The sequence below is a fragment of the Watersipora subatra genome, chromosome 7 (genome assembly GCF_963576615.1).
Source record: "Watersipora subatra chromosome 7, tzWatSuba1.1, whole genome shotgun sequence".
Taxonomy (NCBI): Eukaryota; Metazoa; Bryozoa; class Gymnolaemata; order Cheilostomatida; family Watersiporidae; genus Watersipora; species Watersipora subatra.
This window is the reverse complement of record NC_088714.1, coordinates 56,012,444-56,031,716: the sequence shown is the minus strand read 5'-3', so window position 1 is coordinate 56,031,716 and position 19,273 is coordinate 56,012,444. Positions and strand designations below refer to the sequence as shown.

Here is a 19,273-nt window from a genome sequence, read left to right as displayed (position 1 = left end):
ACAAAAGACAGTCTAAGTGTAGCGAATCCAGCAACCATCTGTGTTACGCAAAAGTTCATTTTCGATTATTAATGATTGAAACTACCTGTAAGGCGGCGTTGTATTTGTTTTCATTATGGATGCAATTTTTCGTGGATTAATGAGTGCGACAACTTTGGATACAGACAAGAAATTGAAAACACTTAGGATGATTGAGAAAAGTGGAAATCATCCTCACACCCACGAGGAAGTTAGAGCATTGATTCTTGCGACTGTACCATATTGGCTGAACTCAGGAACTTCAGTTGAAAATATGGAAATGGCAAAATCTTTATTTGTGGCATGGGCTAATAACAATATTGACACTATGATTGAAACACTCACTACAGAATTGATTATGATGATAAATTCTACCGGCGAACAGCTTGAAATCGTTTCGTTGTGCGATTTAGTTAGCTCCTCTCTTAGTATCTTAGAGTCTGTAGGTGATGTCAGTTCCAACACTCCGTTGTCAGAGAAGCTAAATGATATTGTGTCATTTTTTTCTAGTGACATAGTTCACATACTGATACGTAGAGCCGGGGAAGAAACGAATAAATTATCCGTGATTGCTGATTTTATTGATAGACATCCACAGATTTCACCGTTGCAGAATATTTCGGCATTACTAAAAATGCTGATAGAACAGCTTAGCAAATCGTTCATTGACGTGAACGTGATGAATCCACATGATTTCATACATCAAGTGAACCAGATTAAACGTCTTATAAAAAATATCTGGCAGAAGTCAAAGACTCCTAAACTACACATCTTGAAGTCATTACAACACCTATTTAACATAATTTCTTCAACACCAGAAATAGACGACGTTTCTGTAGCTCTCAGTTCAGTTCTTCAGAGTGTTCCAGTGGTTTGTACTAAAGAGATGCTCAGTTTTAAATGTTTTTTTTTATCTTGCCCCTACTTATCCATCTTCAAAATCAAGTAAAACTTTAAATAATTATTTTACTTTCAGGCCATGATGGAAGATGTTTGTTCTAACCTATTAAAAGACTCTCAGATTTCAAATACTCAGATTAGCAATGCTCTTACACATATGGTCAGTTGGTTGCAGTGGCCTAAGCATGCAACTATCCATGAATGGATTCTCAAAATTGCTCGGTATGTTCAATAACGTGTACTAGGTAAATGACCGGCATTGCACGAGTAATAAAAACGCCTTATCAACAGTGCCTGGTAATGTAGTTGCCATTGGCTAAGTTTCTATCCCTAATGAATTTGAGTAACATAGCTTGTCTGAATCTTTACTATAATAAAAGTCATGCTTATAATAATTATTGTGCTTGTAATCGTTACACTACCCGTCATGATCTCTCATGCAATCATGATCTTCAAGCGGGCTAGGCGTAACCAAGATTATTTTTGCAAACGGTTTAAGCATGCACATTTTAACCGATATAAGTAAATGCCAAATATTCCATAGTATGGCAAGTAAGCTGTGTGGTGTAGTATTACTACTATAGATTAAATAATATTCTTCAAGAGCAATGCAGTTTTTTATTTTTCTGTTAAAAAAAGTGGTATGGTAGCTGATAAATTTGGCATATTATTCTAAAATGGTATCTTCTGCTGAGCAGCACAAAGCTGACAAGCTATAGTCTGATGTTATCTAGAGAGCCTAAAAGTATTTTAGATATTACAAGAGGAATCGATAGGCTGCTTAAAGTTCCAAACTGATTTGTAAAATTGATCCTGAAATAGTTTGGGCACTTTCTTGGCATAGAGAGATTTCATATTACTGATCGGAACTTCCGCCTCATTGTTAGTACAAAAACGCAAAACAAAAAATTTTGCATCTCTTAAAAATTGTTGTGTACTTTTAGAGGCTTGGCTGAAGATGGCAGAGGAATTCTTTTGCTCGCAATTGTCGACAAGTCCTGTGTGTCTGTAGTTAGAAAACTACACTGTCAGCAAATCAGGTTCAGCACACTGCGGGTGCTAACAGTTTTTCTACTCTATCAACAAAAGTGCCCTCAAGCCTTTCACAGTTGCATCCCAACTATAGTGAGTCTCTTTTTCTACTGTACACATTCAGCTTGTTAGCAGCTCCAAAAATGTATGTTTTTGTCAGCTGGAGTTTTCACCTTAATTAAGCAAAAGCAGTAGCCCTACTAAATTTTTGGGGTTTGCGCAGACTACATGTTAAATATGCGTATTATATTCGGTGTTAGCTAAAGTTCGCTCAGTAATTCTATTAATTGGAGTTATCTACCTCTTTAAAAAGTGTGCGTTTGTTAACTCAATGTATCACAATTCAAACTAGGATTTATTCTTTTTAAATATCTCAGGTCTCAAACAATTCAGATATCGAACAAAAACATTAACAGCTAAGCCAAAAAAACATTCCCGTTACGGTTTTGTTGTCAAGTGACTTTCTCTCATTTCTGGTGGTCAACTGTTGTCTGTAGACTTGTTCATGGCAGTTTACAAAATACTGGCTATATTTTTATATTTTGCTATAATTTAGCACACTATTTCTACACTTTTTTATTTTATATAAAAGTAAGGAAACCAGCTAGGTGTTAGTTGCTACAGGTACAGGAATACATGCACCAGCATAACATACAGTACTTTATTGTCAGAGTACTTGAGAGAAGGGGTCTCAGTAGTTTATGCATTAACAGTTATTTTAATATGCAGCTCATTGCGTAAAATAAAGTAAAAATGTTTAAGACATTTTGTGTTCTTGAAACGGATTAAAATTATTCATACAAACTGTAAATGGAGAAATTGCTTTCGATTTTGAACAAATTATTTTTCTTGCAGCCTTCTGAAATGGACGGGGGTCGAAAATTGAGGTCTGACTGTCGCTTGAATTTTGTATAATGATTGTGTCAAGTCAATCACACGATAAATATATTTATATGCTGCCGACTTTTTACGAAAAATCCATGAAGTTTTCAGGCAAAACTGGATCGTGAAAGAAATTTTGATCCATCTGTTGTCATGTCATTCTCTGCCGCTAGTGCTTTGGCTGTCATAGTTTAACACTATCGCTAACTCTCGGTGAGGCGAGGTAACCGTCTGCTGTAACTGGCTTCGTCAATTTTTGGCTTTGATTTTTCAGCTCGAACTGGTCGAAACAGTCCAAGATGACAAACTGTTCAGTCAGTTGTCAGAGTTGGTGCAGATACTCATGTATGTTCACCCGGGTTACCCTGAGCTTTACAACGCATTATTGTCTAAGTTTGGTGATGCAGAGCCTCTCCAAGAATCATACATACAGAATGTACTCAAGACATACTTCATTGCAGGTAAAAGTACTGCGGAATCAGACTATGTGAAAAAAATGTTTCATTTTTGCATTGCGCATTGCTGTTTAACCAAGTACAAAATTGTTCACATCTCTTCAAGTTATATATGATGAATTTTAAAGAAATGTTAAAATGATGCTCACGGTGATGTCAAAGGTGTCGAATATTTTAGCTACAAATATTTTTAGCGTTTTTTTATTGAGTTTTGTCTTTACAAGTCAGAGCTCCTCATTGATGGGTCAGCGAGATGGGTTACTGATAGACCGGTTAGGCTAACTCTATGCACTGCAATTCTTATCTGTAGGAAGTGGCTTGGAGTCGTGCCATTCACTTAGGGCTTACATCCTGCGCAAATCTTGTAGTACATTGTACCTGTATCGGTGGGCTCTAAAAACCAGTGCACAGGATAGTATGTCCAAGTATGTGCACAAGTCAGTGCACAGGATAGTATGTCCAAGCCATCTTGTTTGCACCATTGCATTTACTCTCAAAATTTTATTGCGTGTTTTCACAGATGCATATTTTTCATTTGTACTTTTGTTTTTTTAGGGTCTGTAAATGTGTCGTCTATCCATGGTTTTATTGAAGACAGGATGTACATGTATCTGCCTAGGTAAGGATGACAGCCAGACAGCAAGTTCATATTTGTCTTTGGTTGAATTACAGATGTCTCACACAGCTTCAGCACGTTGTCTAACAGTTCCCATTTGGTGCGCAAGGGAGAGAAGGTCGGGCTAGAGAATTTAGGGAACACATGCTTTCTCAATGCAGTTCTACAGGCTCTCTACAGCATAGACACCCTGCAGACTACCTTGCTATCGAATGGTTTGAGTCAAGGAAATCTATTGCAACATCTGCAGAGGGTCTTCGCTTCTTTGCACCTTACACAAAGGTTGGAGTCAGTTTTGTATCAACTGAATATGTAGTATATTCTCTGTTCCACCAGTTGTGTCTGAATTAAGTTAAAATTGAGTTGGCAAACCTAAATTATGTGTGATGATAGATAGTAACTTTATACAGAACCTTTGAGAGGCTCGCAAATCCTTTGGTAGTTTTGTGTTGCATAAAAGTAACGAATTTGTTGCTCACCTTTTAGCTAAATCCAAAATTTAAACAAGAAATAACTTCTAAAGCTTTGAGTTTGGTTTATAAGTGAGTAGTGGTATCTGATCATTATTCATGAAGCTAAATTGCCTTTTTGGTTTCACTAAAAAAGCCAACCTGCAACCATGCATGATCGTGATGGTATAGTTAGTGAAAATCATGCTCTACTAGTTACAGGTGTTTGATCGAACTAGTATCACCAAAAAGTAACCACAATTTTTGAAATAGTTATGAGACGGCTAACTTTTTTTTAATCGGGAGTTATTTCCTCATGAAAGAATTAATGGTTCAGCAAACAGGCCAAAGGCACATATGCCGTATTGTAGTTGTGGTTGCTACTATCTACTGGTCTATTTGAAAGGTTTAATACTGCAGCAATTTATTATCACTATTATTATTTATATATTATTTTCTTTTTTCATTCTATTCTAGAACTTGCTTTAAAATAGCCTAATATTTGTACTTGTACTTAATATTTGTAAGGAAAACAAGTCTAACCGCTAATATAATCCTGGATTGATTGTTATCCCATCTATATTTTCGGATACACGGTGTCAAAGAATTTGAGCCGGTTGCGCTTGGCTGTTGATTCGTATGATTGCGACTGTGTCGTTACAGCTTTATTACGAGTCAGCAAAGTTTGAGATGACTTAGAATGGATTTACATTTTTCAAAGCTTTTTCAAATATTACCAAAGCGTTTACATGTAGAATCTTTAATTTTTAGCTGCTCTTCGAAGCCCTTTGTTCAATTTTTGCACTATGTATGCTTACATATACAGTAAGTGTTATGTCTATGACTGTATGTGCAGTAAAATGCAGTGTTACTTTCATGATGACTGGGAACAGGCAGTATACCAGGTCTCAACTATGACTGGAATACTAAAAATAAATGGATGAGAAGTTAGTCGATCGGATTGTAGAAAGGGCAGCCTCAGCACGCTTGTTTTAGCCTTGCTCATGGTCACGGCTAATCATAGACAACCATGGAGCCCATGCTCAAGCCCAATCATAGACAATGTTCATGGCCATTCTATATGCATAATTTATTGGTTTCGCAGAGCTGCGGTAGATCCTTCTGAGTATATAAAAGTTGGCTGGCCGAGCTGGTTCATACAGGGTCACCAACAGGACAGCAGTGAGTACCTCAGATTTCTTCTAGACAACATACATGAAGAGAGCAAGAGACTGCCAGACCACGGAGGTAGGAGTTATGTCCTCATGACAATAATTTATTCACAAAAACCAGCTCCCTTCTGACAAGCAAGTCCAATTAGTTCTTGAAGAAGTAGTAACCCATTTATAGTTTAACTAACACAACGGTTTAGTAGATTTTATCAGAAAATATTGGTATTTTCCTATCATTTGAAATTGTTTTTGATGTTTGTGATGATCTAACAGCCAGGATGTTTCAAGATTAAAATAGAGAAAACTTTATCACAGTTAAAACGCTCAGATCAGAATAGAGACGCGTAGCACTGCAACTTGACTGTTATGACAAAAACTGTTATCAATAATGAGAGAGAGAGGCAGCTGCGCAACTAGTGACATCATTTTGGAACATTTTTTTAGTGTTTTAATTGTGAAAAAGTTTTGTCGATTTTTATCTTGAAATATCCTGGCAGTCAGCGCACCTTAAACATCATAATTAATCGCAAATGGTAGAAAAGTGCTAACTTTTTGATAAATCTACTAAAGTTTCGTTTAAGTTCATCTTTAAGGCGTGTAAGTGCTGTCTACCCAAACCCTTTATTTTTAGGCTTTCACAAGGCAGCATGAACCTATTTCATGTTTGTTAACCTGACCATTAAACAACTCGCAAATACAATAAAATTGCCTGCGATCGACCTTTTTTTCCTCAAAAAAAATTACTGCACTAAAATTACGCTATTAATATCAGGCAGGGAGAAAACAGCTCTTTTTAACAGTTGAATTTTGTTGCAATTCATCAAACTGCTTGTTTAAATCCAAAATTTCAGGAATTGTTTGAATCAAACAATTGATGGACAGGTTGCCAATTCACTAGCTTTAACCCTGGATGATCCGAAGCGGTAATGTTTTTAGACAGAACTTATTGTTTATTCCGTGACAACAACATACTGCATGCACCATAGTATGGTTTCAGTTTATGAACCTTCTGTTACTACGACCTTCCTTTCACTATCCCGACTCCTCCGCAATACTATAAAGGTCCGGCCACACGTAACGAATTATTCGTTCAATCTGACCGAATTAACGAATTTCACAGAATTCACAGATTTATTCGGCCGAATATCTCAGAATCGTCTGAGCTGTGCATGCACACCGAGTTCGTCAACGAAACGCTTTTAATTGGCTTACCATTTTTTTTAGCGAGCACGATTATAGTAGCTTTGACAAGTGGTATAGTCCAAGACATGTACGATGACACACAATAAAAGTATCGCCGCGATATGACTTGATACATACGATGCAACTGCCTATATGCGCTATTGTTGGTTCTCTCTCGTTGGTTCACCATGACAGGAACTTCTCATTGTGTATCCAGTATTTTCTTTTAGATGTTTTAGAAGCTATAAGTTGTTTCTTTTTCAATAATACTAATTTATTTTTATGCAGCAAAAGCTCCGTCGCAAAAACAGTCACTATCTCTAGCGCATATAGGCAGTTGCATCGTATGTATCAAGTCATATCGCGGTGATACTTTTATTGTGTGTCGTCGTACATGTCTTGAACTATAGCACTTGTCAAAGCTACTAGAATCGTGCTCGCTAAAAAAATTGGTAAGCCAATTAAAAGCGTTTCGTTGACGAATTCGGTGTGCATGCACAGCTCAGACGATTCTGAGATATTCGGCCGAATAAATCTGTGAATTCTGTGAAATTCGTTAATTCGGTCAGATTGAACGAATAATTCGTCACGTGTGGCTGGACCTTTAGATTACCAACTTCAGCGTCGGTTCAACTCACTCAATAAGTCCTAATTTCTGTCTTTTATGTTGTTGTTTCTCTTTTTTAGCATATAATATAACACATTTTGTTGGTGAATACAAATACCAGTAAAAATTTATACATACATTGGCTCCCTCCGTAATTTATTTGATCAGACTGAAGTCTGTTATTCTCATTGATCATATTTACATTTATATAGCCCTTGAACAAAAACGACTAATTGCAAAATCTGAAGCGCGTTGCACACATGTTCACGTCAGATATAGAGTTTAAATATTCATTGTTTCCTACAGATGTGACAAGGTACTTCACAGGAAGTGACACAGTTGTGACAAGGTGTCACAGGTGTGGCAAGGAAACTCAAACTCATCAGAAGTTTTATGATATCTCATTGCATTTTGCTGAAGAGAGGCCAGCTCAGGAGAGAGTGCACCTTGAGACACTCCTTGAAGATTATGCAGGAAAACCGGAAGAGCTTGCCGGAGCCAATCAGTTCAGCTGTGATGCATGCGGTTGGTGATGAGTTTATAAATATTTTTGGATTAAATGATTCGTTTTGTGGTATTTTGGTGTGAGTTCATGTATGCAGGTGTGTGAAGCTAAAGAGGGCTGCTTGAAAAACTGGTATTTGTGCTAAATACGATTATATTAGCATCCAGATGATGTCGTTTTTTTATTTTCTCAAGACAATGTTTAGCATCTCTTGCAGCAAGAGTGTCAGCGTATGTCACCTTGAGAACTGGTTGATTCGTGTATCCACTCTACTGTTGGTTACTCTCTTAGCATGTCAATACAAATAATAACATAATCTGTGTATAGCTTAATGCTGCCCAGCTGTAAGTCACGGTTTTAAAATAAAATATAGTGGAAAATCGAACAGCTGTACGTCTCGACTTTACATTGAAACTATAGTGCAGAATTGTTTTGTACTTCTAATCTTCCACGAATCTTCAGTTTGCAATAGCAATTTTGGCACGATGGACTTAAGTCGTTACTCCTGTCGGTGTGTAGTTTCAACAACAAACATGTTGGTCTATGTAGGAACCGATACAACTGCGGTTGGCTAAAATACTCTATTATAATGATCTTGATGTAATTATATTCATTTCTACCAAGTTGCCAGCAAGATTTGCTTTTGAATGACAATGACAACAGTGCTTCACATAAACAACTGTTTACGCATTGAGAAAGAAATTATTTTTTGTGACAACTGTATGATAGCCACTATAACAAACTAGAATATCTCATAAGTTGTTTTAGATAAATCTTATGGTTATTAAATGTGATAACATCTTTTTGACAGTTTAATGCGTGTCATAAACTTATGAATATTTTTCATAAACTTATGAATATTTTTCATAAACTTATGAATATTTTTCATAAACTTATGAATATTTTTCATAAACTTATGAATATTTTTCATAAACTTATGAATATTTTTCATAAACTTATGAATATTTTTCATAAACTTATGAATATTTTTCATAAACTTTTGAATATTTTTGTACTTGGCTGCTATCGTCATAAATATCTAGCATTTATCTGAGCGAGACTTAACTATAGAAATAGCTGCGTAAGTCTTTGATATTAGGTAATTAATAACCTGACATTACTTAAATAGGCGGACTGGAAGATCTAGCCAAGGCATCATGGGCTTCACACGAATGAGGCCAATTTTTATTGCTCAATGTATTTGTCAACCCGATGCATTGTTTAGTTGCAAGTGGTATGTGTGTGTAGCCACAATAAACATCTATACTTCGTATCAGCGGTGCATTTCTTTGGTGTGTGTGTGTGTGTAGCCAAATCTTCATGAGGTGCGATTGTTTGAGCTCGAACTACCTTGAAGCTTCAGGCATAATCATTACTTCCGCGATGGTTAACTAAAAAGTTGTTTCCTCATTCAAGTCAGGGATAATTGATAGTTCTGTTGGTGAAGTCAGCATACTCTAGTATCACTGAATCTTCTACTGAGGCATATTTTACCAAACATGAAACTGCAATCTGTTTGGTTTGTTTCTAGTTTCTCTTTTGCACATTTAACCTGCTTTTGTTGTTAAAATCTCTCACAATAGTAGGAAACATGGTAAATAGTTAGTAAAATAATCACTTTCACTGTATTGCTTCTGAATGTTTTGCAGGTCTTCAAGATGCGACAAGAAGTCTCCTCGATTGCTCCCTTCCTACCTGCCTTGTCCTCACTTTATGCAGATTTTCTTACAACCACAAGCTTGCCAAAAATGTCAAACTGAAAACACCAGTCTGCTATCCAGATGTCCTAGAATTAAAGGGTGAAGCGTACAAGCTTAACGCTGTCATAGTTCATTCCGGAACATCGCTGAATGGCGGCCATTACTACACCTATGCCCGTAGTCTTAGGGAGAATAGACAATGGTGAGTGGATAAGGGCGGGTACCACCCATAATCTCAGGCTTATATCCGGTGATTAGTTGAGGCAATTTAACTGGTGGCCTAAAGCCTGGTTCCCATATCAGTTACGAGACCCCGGCGGTAATCTTGCGCAGCAAAACACTTACGACGCTAGGCTCGGCGGCTTCTGTTCACATAAAGCTGCATCGCTAATAACTGCATAAAAATGTTTGCTCGCCATGCTGTTTCGATAATGGTGACCTTCACCTGTACAGTGCATTTTGGGAATGTTTTACCTGCAACTCTTTGCGAAATATGAAGAGCGCTAAACTCTGGCGTTGACTACCGGTGGTACTCGGCGGCACCGCCTGGCGTAGGTTCACATTTCACCGCTGATAGCCTGCGAGGCTGTCGCCGGTGCTTTGCGGTGTATATGGGAACCAGGCTTAATATTTATAGAGAGTTTTGACCATTAATGTTACTAAATAGATCTATGTAAGGTGAGATTGTAAACCAATTCTTTAGTCATTTGTTTGCTGAGCAAACGAATGAGAAGAAGCATAGAGTTTAATATAAGCAAGGAGCTTGTAAAGTGCTTTCACTCATAAATAGTCTCAAAATTTACTCTATGGATGCATGAATATTTATCTTAGCTGGATTTGCCTTCTTACAATAAATGTTGAAACGACTAAAATCGCAAAAATGGAATCTCTGCTTGAATGCTTATTATTTATATGTTGTGTCTTTGTACGAAATGATTGATTGATTAATACATTGATTGATGATTGAATTGGTTCAAAATGGTTTACCGTTCGTGGTTTCAGTACATTGCAGGGTAAAGAGTATCCATTGAAAAATTTTCATAATTCAAAAATAAGATTAATTTAAATTTGTTAAGAAATTACTCGAATAACAATTAAATATTAAAGTTTTCCCCCGGATGATGCCAGGTATATATCATGTACACACATATAACAGTGTTTGTCATTTGTGTAGCCAGTTATAGCAATAAAGCTTTTGGAATGAAAAATGCACCTCATACAGGATTTGAACTCAGAACCTCCAAATCTGCAGACAAGCGGTCTAAACCACTAGACTGTGTGTCCGATTGGCTGGAGGGATAAATAATAGTGCACATGATACTCATTACCCTTGCCAATCTTCAATGTCGCTTCTGTTGTGCACTTAAGTTACTAGCTTGAGTTACTCAAGTTCATTGGGTAAAGAAACTTAGCCAATTAAGAATAATTTATCTATGCAAAGACTTTTTTATTACCCATGCAAAGCCAGGCGTTCAACTAGTATATCAATACATTTATACATGTATGTATGTGTACGTGCGTGCACACATATACATATATGTGTGTATATGTATATACCATAAAACTTTTATTCCAACGCAATGCTGCTTTTTTCAGGCCTTCTCTTACGGTGGCGCTGTATTAGCAGTGACATTCAAATAAAGGGTGGCTTTGTATTTTTTCAAACAACTCGTAAGAATGTTGGGAAGATAAATTTAACCCTTTCACGGCGAATCAAATGTTGCCTATATTTCGCGCTCTCCTCTTGGCGATGCGACATTAATCCTTTTAGATGCACGAGATTGGCTAACTTACCTCCAGCTTGTCGTAGATCTTTAAATAAATTTGCACGAGCAAGCTGATACATGTCTCTAAGAGTAGATATCTATTGCTTGCACTTAACCTACGATGATATTATAACCTGCGTTGCAATTTGTTAGAGCTTTAAAGTTTTTCATTTCATTTTAAATAAATCTAGAAATTTAGATGTTTTATAATAATACTATATCAACTGCTACAAACATATATATATATATATATTCAAGAACACGTGAAGTAAGCAAACTATGATTATAATACATTCAGCAACAAAAATTAGCATTTTTAAAAGAAGTATTAACATTTTTAAAACAAATATTAGAATCGTTTGCATGACAAGTTGCATACTGATTGTTGCTTTCGTTGGGAACCATTTCCTGTTCGTCTGGCTGTTCAATACCTTCCGCAATGTCTTCTGACCTCAACTCGTCTTCTGCACAGCTGAGCTAATCGATGTTAGCATGCAACAATTTTTTAGCAGAGCAAAACTTTTACGCGATGCCATTTTGAATAGAAACTTCTAGCGCAAATAAAGAGAAACCGCTGGTGATCAAAATAGCCTCAAAGTAGCACATTTTTCATCATAAATGCGAAAACTTTTTCCAATATACATCGAAGTAACAAGACCGCGTTAAAAGAGGAACTACTATTAGCCAGGCCTGATACAGTTACTGATTGTTTCTATGGTGTTGCAATCAAAGTTTTTAACGGAAAAGCCTAAAAATTTGGAGTTGGAAAACGGATTTCAATACGAACAAAAACAGTGAACGAATTAATTATTATTGATGTAATCGAGTCCTTGTTACTTGGGTTTGTGGACACATTTTTACTGACCACTTGCTGTTATGGGTTTGTAAAGATTAAGAATGTCAAATAGTATCAGTCAAATAAAAGTGGCGTTCAATGAAGAGGTGTCGCTCTGTGTATTTTTCAACCCTCTCCCATAGTGGCCGTCAAATAGAGGTGGTTTTTAAATGAAGGTGGCATTCAAATACAGGTTCTTTGGTACGTACACACATACCGAAAAACCTCTATGTGTGGGAACCTGTATGTGTGTGTGTGTGCACGCGCGTGTGTGTGTGTATGTCGCATACATATGTATGAAAATACATATGTATGCGTCTTTTATGGAAATGTAGCTGTATGCCTACACATTTAGAAAAAAGCTGTCTGTTTCAGCGAAATTTCAATAATCACTATCATGTGTGTGCGTGCTCGCACACACATGATATTGATAACACATTTTTTCACCAAAATATCCTGTTTAGATGGTATTTTCATAATACGATAACGAATTAATCTGTACTTAGTTATTTTATATAGGGAACAGTGCTTTGAGATGCGAGTAAATTGACTTATGATCTCAGTCCCAGAACGTATTAAGCTTGTATGTTGAGGTATCGATTGTACTTATATAGGTTATTTTGCTTTTTATTCAAGTACACAAAAACAAGTCTGTACAAGTTATAGACCTGAAAAATATATATAGACAGATATAGACAAGTGTAGCTATTTAGGCAACATCAGTTGATATATCACAGCTCATGGTCATTCGCTACCAGCCTGCTGCTCTCTGTAGGTACCTTTTCAATGATATAAGAGTTACTCCTTGTGTATCTCCATCCCAGCTCGCAATAGAGTCTAGTAGTGTCAGGCTCAGCTGTGACACCCCTTACATCCTCTTCTATACAGTCGACTCTCCGCATGACAAGGTAAGAAAAATCTTCAGTTCTTTTGATACGATAGGAAAATATGTATGTAAAAGTATGAGATTTTTGCCATCATAAACAGTTTTGTTTAATATAAATTATTGATGAAATGGAATATAACAAGTGTTAAATATTAAAATAGTACTTAGTGCAATGGATGTAAGCTATTGTAGCTTTGTAAAAAAGGGGTTTGGTCAATTTTAGCACTCTGTTATAAAGGGGTGGGGTCAATTTTAGCACTCTGTTATAAAGGGATGGGGTCAATTTTAGCACTCTGTTATAAAGGGGTGTAGCCAGTTTTAGCACTCTGTTATAAAGGGGTGTGGTCAGTTTTAGCAATCTGTTATAAAGGGGTGTGGTAAATTTGAGCACTCTGTTATAAAGGGGTGTGGTCTATTTTAGCACTCTGTTATAAAGGGGTGTGGTCAGTTTTAGCACTCTGCTATAAAGGGGTGTGGTCAGTTTTAGCACTGTGTTATAAAGGGGTGTAATCAGTTTTAGCACTCTGTTATAAAGGGGTGTGGTCAATTTTAGCACTCTGTTATAAAGGGGTGTGGTCAATGTTAGCACTGTTATAAAGGGGTGTGGTCAATTTTAGCACTCTGTTATAAAGGGGTGTGGTCAATTTTAGCACTGTTATAAAGGGGTGTGGTCAATTTTAGCACTCTGTTATAAAGGGGTGTGGTCAGTTTTAGCACTCTGCTATAAAGGGGTGGGGTCAATTTTAGCACTCTGTTATAAAGGGGTGTGGTCAATAGTTTCCTTGAAAATGTAGCTAGATGCTTATACATGTACATGTAGAAAAAGTTGTCAGTTTCTGCTAAATGTCAATAATCAATATCCAGCCATTGTAATAATCAACATCATCTAGTATGTGGTTGTAATATCAGAGCAGTGCCACTACCATATCCTTCAATGCAGTAATACTACCCGTTGTCTCATCTCACACTTAACTCTGTAACTCTAAACCTTATAGCTAGTCAGTGCGCTATGATGTCACATGCAGAGTTATTAGTCAACAAATCTCGACCTACATATGATCTTCAGTTTGGTCCATGCTAGAAAAGTAGTTCTGAAGCCCTGTAATGCTTGAAGTCCATACTGGGGCCTTTGATCTAACCCCCCCAATCTCATCCTTAATTAATTAAATTAGGTACTAATATCTATTAAAATGTATTAAATCTTTTGTTATGCTAAAATTCAACTTGTCTTCTCTACATAACCTTCACGCAGTATAAATGTTGTTAGATAAGAGACTTGATTTATGCAGAGTTGAAAGTTTTGCTCTACCGCTGTTCCTACTGGCAGATCTCTGAGCTGCCCTTTGGTCGTCTGATGAAAAGTTGTGGTAATGATTCATATTTTAATATTAGCTGAGTTGCTGTACTGAAGAGTCAGTTTCTGAAAGCGTGGGTCAGTCGAAGGCTTCATGTTGTTGTTAGTATTGCAGTTATTAGCGGGAGAATAAGAGTGTCATATAAACGTGTCAGCACGGCGGTTTCATTGCTAAAGATTTTTAAATTTGCCATCTGCTGCCACCTATACAAAGGCTGCAGTTGTGAGTCTCGTTTGCATCTCATTTCTAGTTTTCATTAGCAATTGTTGATCTGTCCCTCGAGGCTCTGTTAAAAAGATGTAATACACATTCTAAATTGGCTCATGGAATCGTTCAATTTGTGAGAGTCGATCAGTAGTCGTGAGTAGCGGTGTGAATGTGACGTTTATGGAGACTGTCAGCTTTTATGAGTCGGCATTTTCTGAGTGATAAAAACCTTCGAACAAAATGTTCACGTTTTCTTATAGTAGATATTGTAGCTGTCACTCCAGATGTTTTCTACATTTTACTAGCACCGAATTTATCCATGTACACAGAAGCGATGTAAATATATCGAAAATTTATAGTCGCAATGCAAAAGCTTAGGTGCCGTATAATAAATTATTCCAAAGCAATTCAGTTCATAGGAAGGGACGATATTTAAAGTAATCGTTGTAACAATATTCCTCTCTCAGAAACTTAGGCTACCGTGTTCATAGAAATCAGGTATTATTTGGCACTCAACGCATAATTCAGGAAAACCATGAGAGCTCACACATGTTAACAAGGTAGATATATGTATATGCTATGTATATGCTATGTATATGCTATGTATATGCTATGTATATGCTATGTATATGCTATGTATATGCTATGTATATGCTATGTATATGCTATTCATTGGTGTACAACTCTATTTTATAAAATGTTCAGATATGAAAATCATCCTAATAAAATATTACAAACTTGAATAGTACTCAAGTTAACTCAAGTAAATTCAAGTAAACTTGCGTCTTCCAGTTGCGGAACACCAGCTGGACGTGTAGTACCAACAGAAGTCAGTGTGCAGCTTAATCGGAGTTGTCCTCTCTGGTTGCCCTTACTTAATATGGATACAGTGTATTTGTTTTACTTGACAGATGGCTGAGTCTACAGATGTGTCTTCAATGTTACGGTACTACGTAGAGGAGGATAACCTTCAGTTGTTGCGTGACTTGAAAATGGCTGACCAAAAGAAAAAGGCAAAGAAACAAGCTGGGCAAGTCGATTCCCGATCATGGTACAGCTATGCCGGTGATGAAGATGATGATCATATGCCTCCATCAGCTAATAGCTCTCTCGACCTCTCTGGTTCACGCTTTATATATTGACATCGTTTATGTGTAGGATGTAATTGTCTTTCCTGCATCAATCACGCCTATCTCAGCGGATCCTGTAATGCGATTTACTGCTATTATTATATCATCGACATTTTTCTGAACAAAGGTCTAATTGATGAAGTGAGTCACCCTGCTTATCGCCTTGCATTTTCTAAAAGCTCATACCAGTGTTTGGCTTGTTAAACGTTGATGTATTTGCTGGTATGTCAAATCCTACCAGGATTTCCTAGTTGTGCTTGTCTCATGGTGCTTTTTTAAAATAAAATTATTCTATGAATATACCTATATACTTCAGTAGTCATTAATATTTTATCACTGGTATTATCTTGCCGGATCGACCTTCAAAACCTATTAAGGCAAGGTCGTCGCATCTATGAAAGGTTGCATCTATCAAGGGTCATTGCCAGTCCATGGGCTCCCCATCCTTTACTGCATACATTTTTGTTGATATAAAGCTTTCACACATGTGTTCAAGTAACTTATCCATCTTTCAGTCAGTCAAGGCCACTAAGACTATGGTTGTGGCCTGATCGTTGCATTTGGTCTACTGAGCTGCCTGCGAATGTTGAATTGGTTTCTGGCTTTCACCGGTCAAATTTCACTCGACAAAAAGGATCTTGTATCCAGCGGAAAGAACAGGTTTATACATGCTAGTTTTACTATACCATTACAGGGGCTGACCAATAACTAGGTTTGTTTATTCTTACCTTCTCAGAGTCAGAAAAGCTCGCTGTTTGTTAGCTAAAACTAGTACATATCATAACTAAAGCTTTTTGATGTTAAACTATGGTTATACTATGTTATACTATATATAGTAACGTGGCAAATCTGCATGCTACAATGCAGAGCATCCTTGCAAAATGTAGATGAGTTCAATATAAATTATGTTTATATTAGCCCTAAATTAATTATACGCACAAAGGAATGCGTTCCTATTAGGTCATAAGTTTTCAAACTTATTAACTGGCCACACTTGGCCTTTGTGCGTTTTAAATGAGTTTTGCAGTTGCTTATATAACTGGAGTAAAATAATCGAGCTTTCCATTTGAGAATATTTACCTACTCACATTTGTGTTCTTTTATGTTTGTTGAGTGACAAGTAAGAAAACTTTTCTTTTGAATCTTTGATTACTTGTCACCATCTGTCACTTTGTAATATTCACAAAGTGACACACAATGCAGTCTTAGTGCTTTTGTCTCAGCTTACCGTCTTGCTCGTTCGACAGTATGCATGAACAGCTTTGCCTCGGTCTATCTAATCTCGGTAGTTGGCATATTTTAGCTAATTTGTGAGCCTCCTTTGTGACACTATCTGGTCTTACTGAAATCTAGCCAATGTTTAAAAGGGTGCCTCGAATCCCTCGAAACTATTGGTTTTTTTCCAAAAACATAGCCAATGGCTACTCTTTATGAGAGGAACTCCTCTAAGGTAAGGGCTGTGGTGATATTGACAAAAGGCATTGGTGTTATCTGGACCGGTTTGTTTGCTTCATCGGAGATATCAATATAGAAAGTTGTTTATGGCAGGAGCTGTGTGATAGCCTTCGTTTAACAAGCGGCAATTCTCACAGTATATGTTGAGGAGTGTGTCCTGGTAGCCCGAGAATTATTACTGTATACATACTAATATCACACTTTATTAAAATTATTTCAATTTCGCTAAATACCTCATAGCAATAAAATTTCAACTAACACTGCTCCCACTGTTGTTAGGTTAAGCGAGAATCACATATAGCAATGAACTTATTATGATAGGCCATTTTTATGAAGTGCCAAGTAATCAATACATAATCATATGAGCTTTTGCTATCTTAACATCTAAGTAACAATTAAAGGTTTTGGTTCAGATTAAATTTTGTTAAAGTTTAAAGTACTTTACAATAGTTTAACTTTAATTTTCGATTTTGAAAATGTCTTTAAAAATAAATGTTTTCTGGTGTGTCCAAATATCAATAATCAGCAACGATTGAATCCTGACCATTTCATGCGAGGTAGGAGGAGGTTGTACATATCGTGAAGGAGGTTCTAGCACCACCTGACATCTATACGAAACCCGCTGGTATCATTAATGCTCACACAGTCTTGTTTATGATTGTTATCTGCCTAGAGTACAAAATTATATGTAAATATACAAATTCCATCTAGCAAATGGAGTCACAGATAGACAAGTTACAACTGTAGTATAGAGTCATAGATCTGCTAGTGTCAACCAGATTATAGAGCTAGATATATACATAAACATATCGAACTCTATGATTCGGTATAATCTATATACATATAATATATTAAATTTAGTCAACCGTAGAACTAAAAATTGGGCAATATTGTACTACCATTTAGTTTCGTACAGTTAAAACGACTGCACTCATCAATTAAAATTTGCAAATAAAATTTACAAATCATTGCTAATGATTTGAAAAGTTGTTATCTGCTGCCGCCTATACAAAGGCTGCAGTTGTAAATCTTCTTTGCATGACATTTCTAGTTTTCATTAGCAATTGTTGATCTGTCCCTTGAGGCTCTGTTTAACACATGTGATGCCACTCTAAGTTGGCTCATGGAATCATTCAGTTCGTGAGAGTTAATCAGCAGCCGTGAGTAGTGGTGTGGTAAAACTATTTATGGAAAATAGCTGTTCTTATCTTTGTCAAAGATAACTGCAAATAACTGCCCTATCTTTGCAGCTACAGTGACAGTAGCTGCAAAGAGAAGTACAACTATTTTCCATAACTAGTACTATTACCACACCGATACTCAGGACTACTGATCGACTCTCCCGATCTGAATGATTCCATGAGCCAATTTAGAATATGCATCACATTTGTTAAACAGTGCCTCAAGGGACAGATCAACAATTGCTAACGAAAACTCGATATATGCATATAAGGTAAATTTTACTTCATAAAAATGTTTGATTGATGCGAGCCCAGCAAAAAAGCATTTGAAAAAGGAAAAAAAATTTCACAGCTTTGAATCACCGTTGAAACACGTATTTTTAGGTCGTAAATCTAACATTCACCTACGATAAAAAAATTTTTTTTAGTCATAGAACAATGTGTTTATATGGAAACCAGTACTGAGCCCTTATTCGGGTCAGTTAAGCTAGACCATCAGCAACAGGATGTACAGTGCCTCGCAGCTCTATTGTAATAATTTTGGTGTTTGCAACTGATTAACTCTTCTTAAAATATTAAAGAGTATATTCACACCAAAATTCACACATGTGAATAATTTGTTCGGTCGTTTGATTTTACTTTTGGCAGCACAAAAATTTTTTAGAGTTCAGATGAACAATTGTGATGTCTTCAGGCTTTTGGGTTACGGCACAGATAACCTTATTTTAAAAAATTTTGTGGTTGGAAATAAAACTATTTGAGTGCCTTGTTTTTTTTTCAAAGGTTCAAAAACAGCGTAATCATTATGAATTCGGATGTTAGCACACAAGTTTGCTTATTCAGATGTAAGATGTATATCTTAACAAAGTAGTTAAAAGCTTAGCGCTGATTAATTCAGTTTATTGCTACAAGTATTAATCCCTGACAACCAGGTGCGCCG

At 36.5% G+C, this 19,273-nt stretch overlaps 1 protein-coding gene across 1 annotated transcript; it reads left to right on the top strand.

Annotated features, from left to right (window-relative positions):
* The first annotated feature begins 115 nt into the window (after positions 1-115).
* LOC137399910 (ubiquitin carboxyl-terminal hydrolase 38-like) lies at positions 116-15,997 on the top strand. The gene is made up of 10 exons (XM_068086171.1): positions 116-889; positions 995-1,140; positions 1,863-2,043; positions 3,107-3,293; positions 3,960-4,185; positions 5,458-5,600; positions 7,620-7,838; positions 9,468-9,720; positions 12,895-13,027; positions 15,479-15,997. Exons 1-10 carry the CDS (start codon positions 116-118, stop codon positions 15,707-15,709), a joined length of 2,493 nt encoding a protein of 830 aa, XP_067942272.1. The 3' UTR covers positions 15,710-15,997.
* Positions 15,998-19,273: the final 3,276 nt, after the last annotated feature.

Coding starts and splice junctions, on each gene's coding strand:
- LOC137399910 (XM_068086171.1), top strand. CDS start 116: ATGGATGCAATTTTTCGTGGATTAATGAGTGCGACAACTTTGGATACA. Junction 2,044..3,106: donor ACAGTTGCATCCCAACTATA/GTGAGTCTCTTT, acceptor TTGATTTTTCAG/CTCGAACTGGTCGAAACAGT. Junction 3,294..3,959: donor CAAGACATACTTCATTGCAG/GTAAAAGTACTG, acceptor GTTGAATTACAG/ATGTCTCACACAGCTTCAGC.